Raw genomic sequence first — 12,049 nt, 5'->3', positions numbered from 1 at the left:
CAATACTGTAATGTGTGCCTTACTGTAATCCATGGTTGTTTCCCTTCTCTTTGCTGCTCTTCCTTTTAAATCCGTACCTCTTCTCATGCTGGGCAGAACTTCTGTTTTGCAGCAGACTGCCTTGTCTCTGGAATGGATACACGGTGTCTGTGTGCAGGTTCACAACCTGAGCCAGCACTACAGGAAGAGGCACTCAGCTGCAAAGGGAAGTTCTCCCCCAGCATGAGAAGACATGAGGATTTAAAAGGAAGAGCAGCAAAGAGAAGGGAAACTACCATGGATTACAGTAAGGCGCACATTACAGTATTGGTTTATGTTAAATAATCTGAGGGTTTAATGTCACTTTAAGCTCCAGACCAGATTGTTTCCGGACCCAAAATGCATCCTAATGTATCCCTATGCTATTTCTGGCCTCTGTTGAGCGCAGTGCGTTCCAGACCAGACCAGACCAGAAAAATACTGCATGTCTCATTTTGTCTGGTCTATACCACACTGGAACTGCGGGCTGCTTCACACCATTTTCTGGATCAGATCTGGTCCGGAAAATGTTGTGAACCTGACCTAAGTCAGCAGTACTCGGCCAAAATTCAACAAGTGTATGGTCAGCGTTACCTCTCATTCCGTCCCTTGCTTTCCTTCCAACTCTCCTTCTCCCAGTTTCAGTCTCTGCCTTCCTCTTTCACTGTGTTATGCCCCCCGAGTCCTCATTACCTTAATTTTTCTATTTTGGTTTTGAGACCACCCATGTCCTAATTATTCATTGGCACTGTAAACCCTCTGCTATCAGTACTAAGGGCTCTACCTCCTTCCTTCCTGGGACCCCCACGTGTGGCATCTAGGGCTGCTTGCTTAAAGGAGAACTATGGGGTCAGTGTTTTTCCCCATAGTTCTCCTTGGGGTAACGGGAGGACACAAACTAGTGTCCTCCCGTCACCCTAGGCTCAGTATATAGGGAGCTACAGCTCGCGGTATACTGAGACACCGCACCTGGAGCGGATCCCGACTTAGATGATGGGATCCGCCCAGCTGCGTGAGTGACAGCTGGCTCTTAGGTCGGCTAGAACTATGAGATGAGTGAAAAGCCCCCCCCCCCTCATAGTTCTCCTTTAAGTTCCTCTGTGGCCTATTCCACATTTCAGTAACTACATGGAGATGGGTTTCCTTCACACAACCCTCTTGTTCTTCTATTATTGTTTATACATCTTATATCTCATATATCTTGTCCGATGGAAAATTGTATTATTACTTTGCAGAAAAACTAAAATGTGCAATGATAACATGAATTGCATGAATACATAGTGACCAAATACTGTATAGGAGTGCCTAACAGGAGGCTAAAGCATTGAGAGATCCCCCATCTGTTACTGGGGTAATTCTGCGTCCATGGATTCCAGGCTGATACTCTTACAATATTATGATTATGAGCTTCTCCTTCTGTAATGTTCAGCACCTCTATGGCACTGTGAACAGTATTAATTGAAGTGAGGCTCCACCCTTACATACCGTATTTCGCGTTCTATAAGGCGCTCCGGACGGTAGGACGCAGTGCTTCTGTGACAGGAATACTGTGACAGAAGCTGCAGTTGGTGACCGCTGGGACAGGTGGCGCTGTCTCAGTAATCGCACAGCAGACGAAGAACGACCTTCTTCATCTGCTCAAGGGGCTCTATTGTGAGCTCCTCTGGGGGACAGTGGTCACGGGCCCACAGAGGAGCGGGGGTCCCCGAAAACCATGGCGGGAGGCGGACACCCTTACATTCCGTATTTCGCGCTCTATAAGGCGCTCCGGACGATAGGACGCAGTGCTTCTGTGACAGGAATACTGTGACAGAAGCTGCAGTTAGTGACCGCTGGGACAGGTGGCGCTGTCTCAGTAATCGCACAGCAGACGAAGAACGACCTTCTTCATCTGCTCAAGGGGCTCTATGGTGAGCTCCTATGGGGGACCGTGGAGGAGCGGGGGTCCCCGGAAACCATGGCGGGAGGCGGACACGATTGCCTCCGCCGGTCGATTTAATACAAGTGATCTAATTGGATCACTTGTATTAAACGAGCAGCGGCTCCCACTATACATTCAGCTCTGCTTGTCCGGAGCAGGGCTGAATGTACAAAAATCTACTCGCCCGGCGCCCGAAACTGCATGTCCCGTGCGTCGTGCAATAGGGGAAAAAAAAAAGTGCGTCTTATGGAGCAAAATATACGGTATATAGGAGGTGTCATTCCTCATTTGTTTTGAGGACTTTATACCAGACCTGTGAAGTTACTTGCTTTGGTCCAATTTGTACAATGTCTCCTTTTTTCTTCTCCAGCTCCTGTGGAGGGGAAGCCAGACAAGGGTCCTTCAGAAGCAGCGGAGACTCCAGGAACAGGGAAGACGCCCTCTAGGATGGTGACCAGACTACGGAACCCGGACAGCAAGTTAAGTCTGTTGAAGAATCACCAGTGCATTGCTGCAGCCCATGAAGCTAATAAGATTTTTAAGGATGGCAGAGAGGTTTGTGTTTTTGTGTCGGCCATCTTGATCCAGCTGCGCTTAATGGACTGACTCTAACCTCCACCCATCTCTCTGGTTCTCTTCTGGTGTCATCTGAGTGAATGGGCCTAGGCCCACTCTTATCTTTTTTTTTTAAGTTTTGATTCCCTGTTTTCTAGTTTCTGGATTTTCCCAAATGTCCCCAACGTGTATTGCCTTGGGTGGTGGAGGATTCTTTCCAGAATGGAGGTTGGAGAACTGTAACTTTGACTACTTCTACCTTCTCTCTTGCATCTTCTGCTCATTTACCAGAATGTTGCCTGCAGTGCATCAGGGAAGCCATCTTAGCCTAGAACAGTGGTGGCGAACCTCGGCACTCCCAGCTGTTTTGGAACTACAAGTCCCATGAGGCATTGCAAGGCTCTGACAGCCACAGACATAACTCCCAGAGGCAGATGCATGTTGGGATTTGTAGTTTTTGGAACAGCTGGAGTGCCAAGGTTCACCACCACTGGCCTAGAGCATGAGTCTCGCATCTTGTACCTGCCTTTAAAAAAAATGTGGTCTTTGAGGGATTGATAAGAATATGTTATTGATGGTAGAATAGGCGATCCGTGCTTTTATCTGTGTTTCGGGGGATTGGAGGGAGTCCCGCACAGATCTGGGCACCGTAGGGTTAACAAGCACCTGTGGTTTTGTATTGAATGGTTGGAGGACAGGCCAGGTATTTCATAGGCCAGGTGTTTATACTTTACATTTATTCCATCACTTTTATAACTTTGTAATATATGTTTATGTATTAAGTCATTTACAGGAAACGCAGGCATTGGTTTAATCCCCCACATACCTTAACGTGTACCTGCGTTTCCTTCGCTCCTGTGCCACTCGGTTCAGCATTACGAACCATACACGGGTGTGGAGGAGCATGTGACTGACACCTTGTGACTGTGCCTGGCCTATCAGCAGTGTCAGATGGGAAGTCCATATTGCTCTGTGGGCTTCAATTCCACAGACACCTGATTTCTGCTGGGCTCGCCTGTTTCTAGTGGCTGAACAGAGTGGGGGGGAAGGAGTGTAAGTATAGTCTGCTGGGGTTGGGGATTTAGGTGCCCCCTCCATTGGTGAAGTACAGGATCACTTTAAGTCATGCGAAGGTATAATAACATTGCACACAGTTATAGGAAGGTATAATAACATTGCACACCGTTATAGGAAGGTATAATAACATTGCACACCGTTATAGGAAGGTATAATAACATTGCACACAGTTATAGGAAGGTATAATAACATTGCACACAGTTATAGGAAGGTATCGCATTGCACACAGTTATAGGAAGGTATAATAACATTGCACACAGTTATAGGAAGGTATAATAACATTGCACACAGTTATAGGAAGGTATAAGAACATTGCACACAGTTATAGGAAGGTATAATAACATTGCACACAGTTATAGGAAGGTATAAGAACATTGCACACAGTTATAGGAAGGTATAATAACATTGCACACAGTTATAGGAAGGTATAATAACATTGCACACAGTTATAGGAAGGTATAATAACATTGCACACAGTTATAGGAAGGTATAATAACATTGCACACAGTTATAGGAAGGTATAATAACATTGCACACAGTTATAGGAAGGTATAATAACATTGCACACAGTTATAGGAAGGTATAATAACATTGCACACAGTTATAGGAAGGTATAATAACATTGCACACAGTTATAGGAAGGTATAATAACATTGCACACAGTTATAGGAAGGTATAATAACATTGCACACAGTTATAGGAAGGTATAATAACATTGCACACAGTTATAGGAAGGTATAAGAACATTGCACACAGTTATAGGAAGGTATCGCATTGCACACAGTTATAGGAAGGTATAATAACATTGCACACCGTTTGCATTTCTTTGTGCGGTCTTGCACCAGTCTCTGGCTGCCTGTCACTTTTTCTCTCCAGTGGTGGTACATGGTGGTCTGCTGCAAGATTCACTGATACGTTATCAGTCTGTGTGAGTTTACAAGCCGGTTGCCTGTGAAGGGTGGACAGATCAATGTAGAGTTCTGGTAGCAGATCTTAGATGAGTTTTCTTTCCAGCAGCATTTTTACATCTCGGTGACCCTGCTCATCTTACCATAGATGCTAGCAGCAAGTCTTCAGGGTAGATGAGCTGAAAGCGGGCCACTATATGCCATCCAGCACCCTACCATATGCCATCCAGCACCCTACCATATGCCATCCAGCACCCTACCACATGCCATCCAGCACCCTACCATATGCCATCCAGCACCCTACCATATGCCATCCAGCACCCTACCACATGCCATCCAGCACCCTACCACATGCCATCCAGCACCCTACCACATGCCTACTGCTGGGCGGAAGCCAAGGCTGATTTTAGTTACTTTATTAACTTGCCATGAATTTGCTCTTACAGGTCCTGGTGGTGAATTCCCAAGGGGAGATCTCTCGGCTGAGCACCCGGAAGGAGGTGGTGATGAGGGGCATTCTTGGCACCTATTTCAAACTGGGCCAGGAGGGAAAGTACCGCGTTTATCACAATCAGTACACCACCAACTCGTATGCACTGAACAAGCACCAGCACCGGGAGGACCATGACAAGCGCAGGCATTTGGCCCACAAGTTCTGCATGTCGCCCTCTGGGGAGTTTAAGTGGAACGGCTCCGTGCACGGGTCCAAGGTGCTGACTATATCCACGCTGAGGCTGACCATCGTTCAGCTGGAGAACAATATCCCCACACCTTTCCTGCATCCCAATTGGGCCTCTCACAGGTAATATGCTCAGTGCTGTGAGCCCCGTGCACCTGCGCTGTAAGCATGGAGTATAACGCTGCTTGCTCTTCTCTCTGCAGGTCAAACTGGATCAAGGCTGTCCAGATGTGCAGCAAACCCCGTGAATTTGCACTGGCGCTAGCAATACTGGAGTGTGCTATTAAACCTGTCGTCATGTTGCCGATATGGAAGGATTCTTTGGGCCACACCAGGTAATCATTTTGCTAAAAAGAAAAGAAAAAAATTGACAGTGCGTCATGAGGTCACTTGCTGTAGTAAAGGCCGGTCTAGGTAATGCAGAGCATTTGTACTCTATAGATGGGGCTAGGCTAAACATGGTGACGCAGGAAAGTGCTACCCAGGCAGTCAAAGAATACACAAGCTCCATCAGTGACTCTGCCTAGGCTGTGATGATGTCATCAGTCTGCTGCAGGCAGGAAGAAGCATTTCCTCAGTCTCCCCTCCCCCAGTGATCAGACTACAACATTGTACATTTAGGTCACACGTTGAGAGGCTGCTGTCAGACATTTGTGACCACAGCCAGGAACTGCACAGGCACCGGGATGTACATGATTGTGTCATCCCAGAGGCAGCATGACACTTCAAGAAGTGGAGGGAGAACTTGGATGATGCCTGATCCAAGATGGCTGCTCCTGGTGTCCAATATGGGCGCATTTTCCCGTGTAACCGCTCGGGCGATTCGCGTTTGACCGGCGTCATCTCGCGGAAGCACTTACAGGATGTTGTTTGTCCAGGTTACGGAGGATGACGTCCATGGAAAGAGAAGAGAAAGACAAAGTGAAGAAGAAGGAGCGGAAGCAGGAGGAGGAGGAAACGATGCAGCAGGCTACTTGGGTCAAGTACACATTCCCCATAAAACATCAGGTAGGTGGCCCCGGGGGTTCGGGCTACGGGGGAAGAGTCTGGCTGTGATTACGTATACCGGAACCTTTTCATTTATCTTCTCAGGTATGGAAACAAAAGGGAGAGGAGTACAGGGTCACCGGCTACGGAGGATGGTGCTGGATCAGTAAAACACATGTGCACCGATTTGTAACACGCCTGCCTGGAAACACCAATGCCAACTACAGGAAGGCTTTGGGTAAGGCACAAAAGCATCTTCTGTCCCAATTTTCTATTGTTTCCTCTTTAGTATTTCAGTGAACAGACAGACAAGTCTTTTTATGACTGTGTATGTTTCTCTCTCTCTTTCGGCACTTCTTTCTATAAGTGTATACTGGTCACTGATCTACGCATGCGCAGCTCAATGTTTGGTCTCAGGATGATGTAACTCATGTGCGTATGCGCAGGAGTTACGTTATTCGGGCCTGGCTAATAGAGGCAGAAGGCTCTGAACCTGGCAGAAGGCACAGAGGGTTAAGATTAAGGATGGGCTCGGGCGTGTTCGCAGCTCCACGCGCCGAGCCCGCCAGGAAGCTGACAACGCCAATCACAGGCACTGAGACATTTTCCTGGTCCGCAGCTGCAGAGATCGGGAAATGGCCCGATAACCGCTCATGTCAGTCCCGGGACCTCTTCCTCCAGGACAGGAGGAAGAGGTCCCGGGACTGAAATTAGCGGTTATCGGGATATTAAATATCCTGGTAATCAGCGGTTACCAGGGGCCCCTTCCTCCTGTCCTAGGCCCCCTCCAAGTGGCGGAACTCCAGGGCCGGGGTCGCAGCTTCGATCTCTGCGACCCTGGTAGTTCCGCCACAGGCCACAGCTCCCGCTGATTGTTTACATCCAGCGTCACAAGTCTCACTCTCCTGGCCTTGCCTGTGTGTTACAGCCCAATAGACTTCTAGGCCGAAGCTGAAGGGAGATGGCGGGAAGTAGAGCCCCATAGAAGTCTATGGGGCTGTAGTGTGCAGGCACATCCAGGATGTAAATAAGCAATCACCCAAGTCTCTTGCCATTAAATAGAGGTAAGTGCGCATCAGTGGAGGGTTGTTCAGCTCAGGTCAGGGCAGTGAGGCAAAAAGAAGCGCACTTTTGTATTTTTTTTATGTCACGGGGCATTTTTGTCTAATGTAAACTTGTCATCTTTCCAGAAAACAGCAGTGAAAATGCTGAAATCAAGGAGGAGGTTGATTCCCCCAAGGTAGAGGAGAGTAAACCAGATCCACCACAAGTGAAAGCTGTGAAAAAAGAAGAGGAGGAGGACCAGAGGGACCAAATTAAACAGCAGATTGAGGCCAGCGAGAGGGAACATGCAACAGAGCAGGACACTGGCGCTACAGAGAAAGGTACAAATCCGCCTATCACCCGCCTGTAGGGCAGATTGTCACTGCTCAGATCCTTCTGCTCGCTGTGTTTAGGAGGATGCCAATTCTGAGGGTATTTTACTTTCATTAAACTTGTGGGATCCTCTAGTTCCTCGCTTCTCAACTGGTGGGTCGTGACCCCATGTTCAGTGGGTCGCCACATGCCTTCCCCCTAGCGCAGCACCATCAGTTTTTGTGTGAGCAGCCATTCAAAATATGCTGCCCGACCCTGCGTGTCAGCTTGAGGAGGGCTGGAAGTATGATCAAAAGGGAGCTCCATCCATATGTGCGTTGCTTACAGCTTCCACACGTGCCCTGTAGAGGTGCCTGGACCGGACTGATGTCACATTCTGGCACCCGGCACCTCTACGGATATGGATGGAGCTCCGTCCCAGCACAGCAGCCCATGGACCCCAGGCTGAGGATTCACTCCATAAGGTAGGGAGACTGGGTGGAGCTTAAAAAAAGAATTATCTTTTTTTTTGGTGTGATTGTGTGTGTCAGTGTTTTTGAGGGTCCGTTCACACTAGTACACTGCGTTGATCCCAAAGTCCCATGCGGTTAATGCACTGTACCACCCAGTCGCACCTACTGCGCATTCTGGTGTGGAAGGTGCGTTGCGTTGCCATTAATTCGAATGACACCCCAAACGCACCTCCCGCCCACAGTCCGCCTGCACCCGAACGTCCCGTAATGCAATGCCGTGCATTCCATTGCAGTGCGTCTTGGGTCGCGACTTAATGACCAAGAACAAATGTGGGTCCTGAGGTGCACAGGTTGAGAACCACTGCTCTAGTTAGTGAGATCTTTTCTCTTCAGGGTTGTCACAGAAGCCTACTGAGTAGATTTATACTGATCTTGATTGTGTTCCTACAGACAAAGCAAAAGTCTCTCGTAAGCTCAACCCCCTCCCATTTATTCTGACTTTCACTACAATCCCCCAGTGCGGCTTCTCTGTTTGAGCCGAGAGCCCAAGGGTTGATGATGTCCTCCTTGCGTAGCTCAGTGGGGCGTAGTAGACCTACAGTTGGCAGATGAACATTTTATGCATTCTCTTATTGATGGTGTTCCACATGCCCATCTCTGCCCCAGCATCTCAGTAATTGTCTGCCCAGTGGGATTGTGGACTTTGTTTCAGTAACATTTAACATACTATAGCTTTGGTTTTCACCTTTTTGATTGATTCCACCTCATCTTTACAGATCAAGAAGAATCTGAGCAGGTCAAGGAGGAGCCAATGGAGGTGGAATCATCACCCGGGAAAGATGAAACTTTTCCCGACGCCGATTTAATAAACGTCAGCCTTGGTTTTCAGATGAGGACATGGTATAAAAAGAAGGTAAAAACCTCTCGCCTGGACGGGCTCCTAGAACGGCGAGTCAAACAATTCACGCTTGAAGAAAAGCAGCGGCTTGAGAGACTTAAATTGGGCGGTGCCGCTAAACAGACTGAGGTCGTTGGCTTAAACCAGCAGCCAAGCTTGCCCGAAGGCACCAAACAGAAACCTGAGGTTGATGACGAGTTACGCATTGCTGGCAAACTTGTAGCTAGGAAACTGAATATGGATCTTGCCGATGGTCCTGGGGCAGAAGATGCATCAAAGAGCATTTCTTCTGGTCAGGAACCCGGTGGCAAGCCAAGTACAAGCGATTTAGTGCCTGCGCCGAGTGAACCCAGCAATGCAGTCGATGAAAAGCAGGATGGTGAACGGAGCTCTTCTCAGAGCGTCGACGTTCCCACCGAGACGACAAAAACCAAAGAGGAGAGTCAGAGCAGCGCAGATCAACTCCATGAGAACCGTTCTTCCAGCGCTCCAACAGTTGCGTCCTCATCTACTTCATGCTTGAGCCAAGAAAAAGACCAGGGTGGCCTGGAAAGCCCTCCGTCTGTTCCTTGCGAGCCCACAGCAGAAAAAGACTGTTCAAATTCTGTAAACAATAAGCCGGTCGTGCCTGGAGAAATCAAAAACTCCACTGTGGTCAGGGAGGAGGGTAACTGCAGCAGAGCAGACTCCAGAAGTCAGGAGGTCGCACATTCTGAGCTGGCATCAGAAAACTGTGCAATGGCAGGAACGTCAGACCAAGAAACTTCATGCGACTCCCAGATGGATGGTGCAAGTCGGTCTTCTAATGGAGATCAGGGCAAGGAGAAAAGGACTAATGTTGCACTCAAAGGCTCTGATTTCCGTGACATAAAACGCAATAATGTTCATTCTCAAGAAGGAAAGGCGGAAGTAGCACCGCAAGTCAACGGTAAGGATGTGTTTTTAGGAAAAGGCTCAGGCCAGGGCGTGTGTGATGACCGGCCTGTGCACGAAGCTGAGCCAAATCCAAAAGACGTCTCGGATCATGATGTAAGATTAAAAGAGTCAAAACCGTTCATGAATGGAGATGTGAACATGGAGGGCGTAGAGGACAAAAATGGAGTCGCTGCACCGTTGTCTCCCAGTCAGTGTGAAGACTCAGGGAACACAGAGAAGGAAAGGGTATCCCCAAACTCTGAGAAACATGCTAGCCATGCTAAGAACCTTGAATCGTCTAGTGACTCGGGTGCCCAGGCATTGCGCAATCCTGCTTCTGGTGTAGAGAAGATGGATGCAAGCGACCCTCAAAGAGTCTCTTCTCCTGTCATCTCAGGAGAAGAGTCCAGTCTGAGTAACGATTCTGCCGAGCAGAATGGTTTGCCAGCGGACATAGTCAACGGGGAGGCCAAAATCCATACTGTTGTAACAGAAGTGACTACTACAACTTCAACTGTGTCGACGTCGAGGACTGTTGTGGCGGTGGGCGGTGGAGGGTCTTCTAAGCAGACGACGACGGTTGTATCCTCTACAGAGAACGTCTCTTTATCAAGTACGACCACTACCGTAACTGAAGTTGTGTCGCCGAGTCCCTCTGATAGCGTTGTCTCTGTGCAGGAGCATAGTAAAACTGTGGTTACCACAACCGTGGCAGACTCTGTGACCACCCCTGAGGGGACTCAGTCTTCTTCCATGACCGTGAGCAAGGAGTACACCACCAGGGACCGCGTGCGACTCATGAAGTTCTCCAAGGCCAAGAAGACCAGGTCTGGAACAGCTCTTCCTTCGTACCGGAAGTTTGTCACCAAGAGTAACAAAAAGAGCGTATTCGTCCTACCGCTTGACGATCTGAAGAACATCTCGCGTAAGGGTGGAATCCGAGAGGTTCCTGCATTCAGTTACAATGCTAAGCCTGCACATGATATTTGGCCATATCCTTCTCCACGGCCGACGTTTGGGATAACATGGAGGTATGTACATTTTCTGATTTTAATGGACGTTGTCACCTGGTAGTTCAGTGACAAGTGACGGAACGCCTTTTAGTAATAAAAGCCACAATGGATTTTTCTTTTATATAAATGACGATTGCGACTTATTGTGCGTACGTAACGTATGGTCATTGCTGATGCTGTGTTCTCAGGTACCGGCTTCAAACGGTGAAATCTCTGGCGGGAGTGAGCCTTATGCTACGTCTCCTGTGGGCGAGCTTACGCTGGGATGATATGGCAGCCAAACCCCCTCCTTGGAGTCATGTCTGTGGCTGTGAGAATCTTGCAATGCCTCATGGGATTTGTAGTTCCAGCACAGCTGGAGGGCCCGAGTTTGGCTACCCCTGATCTAGGACGTATATTTACATTTCACAGAATCTTCCGAAACGGAGATCACCACCACTGAAATAATCAAGAGAAGAGATGTTGGCCCGTACGGAATCCGATCCGAGTATTGCGTTAGGAAAATCATTTGCCCGATCGGCGTTCCAGAGGCGCCAAAAGGTAAGCGGGAATCCTCTCCTCCCGATGTTTCTGCAGCTATTTGTGATGCGGCGACAGAAAACATGACGGAATTGTATTATATTGCAGAAACTCCGACCCCACAGAGGAAGGGCCTTCGATCGAGTGCTCTGCGACCCAAAAGGCCTGAAACTCCCAAGCAGACTGGCCCGATCATTCTGGAGACCTGGGTACCCGAGGAGGAACTGGACCTATGGGAGATCAAGTGCTTCTCTGAAAGGTCATTTTCTGCTTTGTACTAAAAGTCGTCTTCTTGTCTTCCTAACCGCTACCTGCCAGTTATCAATGCATCTCCCTCATGCCTTCTCTTCCTGTGGCTGGATTATTATATACACCGAGTGGCCGGATTATTATATACACCGAGTGGCCGGATTATTATATACACCGAGTGGCCGGATTATTATATACACCGAGTGGCCGGATTATTATATACACCGAGTGGCCGGATTATTATATACACCGAGTGGCCGGATTATTATATACACCGAGTGGCCGGATTATTATATACACCGAGTGGCCGGATTATTATATACACCGAGTGGCCGGATTATTATATACACCGAGTGGCCGGATTATTATATACACCGAGTGGCCGGATTATTATATACACCGAGTGGCCGGATTATTATATACACCGAGTGGCCGGATTATTATATACACCGAGTGGCCGGATTATTATATACACCGAGTG

The 12,049-nt window shown here is 48.4% G+C and overlaps 1 protein-coding gene across 1 annotated transcript in view; it reads left to right on the top strand.

Annotated features, from left to right (window-relative positions):
• Window positions 1-12,049, top strand: part of BPTF (bromodomain PHD finger transcription factor) — a 73,383-nt gene that overhangs the window by 35,443 nt on the left and 25,891 nt on the right. The window contains exons 17-26 of the mRNA XM_018569272.1: window positions 2,310-2,494; window positions 4,926-5,281; window positions 5,362-5,493; window positions 6,037-6,166; window positions 6,251-6,383; window positions 7,336-7,530; window positions 8,751-10,818; window positions 10,989-11,100; window positions 11,190-11,340; window positions 11,428-11,578. Of these exons, the coding sequence (XP_018424774.1) occupies window positions 2,310-2,494; window positions 4,926-5,281; window positions 5,362-5,493; window positions 6,037-6,166; window positions 6,251-6,383; window positions 7,336-7,530; window positions 8,751-10,818; window positions 10,989-11,100; window positions 11,190-11,340; window positions 11,428-11,578 (3,613 nt within the window). The remainder of the gene's footprint in view (window positions 1-2,309; window positions 2,495-4,925; window positions 5,282-5,361; window positions 5,494-6,036; window positions 6,167-6,250; window positions 6,384-7,335; window positions 7,531-8,750; window positions 10,819-10,988; window positions 11,101-11,189; window positions 11,341-11,427; window positions 11,579-12,049) is intronic.

Source organism: Nanorana parkeri, unplaced genomic scaffold (genome assembly GCF_000935625.1).
Source record: "Nanorana parkeri isolate BGI_ZX_2015 unplaced genomic scaffold, ASM93562v1 scaffold1316, whole genome shotgun sequence".
Lineage (NCBI taxonomy): Eukaryota > Metazoa > Chordata > Amphibia > Anura > Dicroglossidae > Nanorana > Nanorana parkeri.
Note: the sequence above shows the minus strand (reverse complement) of the source record. Positions and strands in the feature narration are given on the sequence as shown.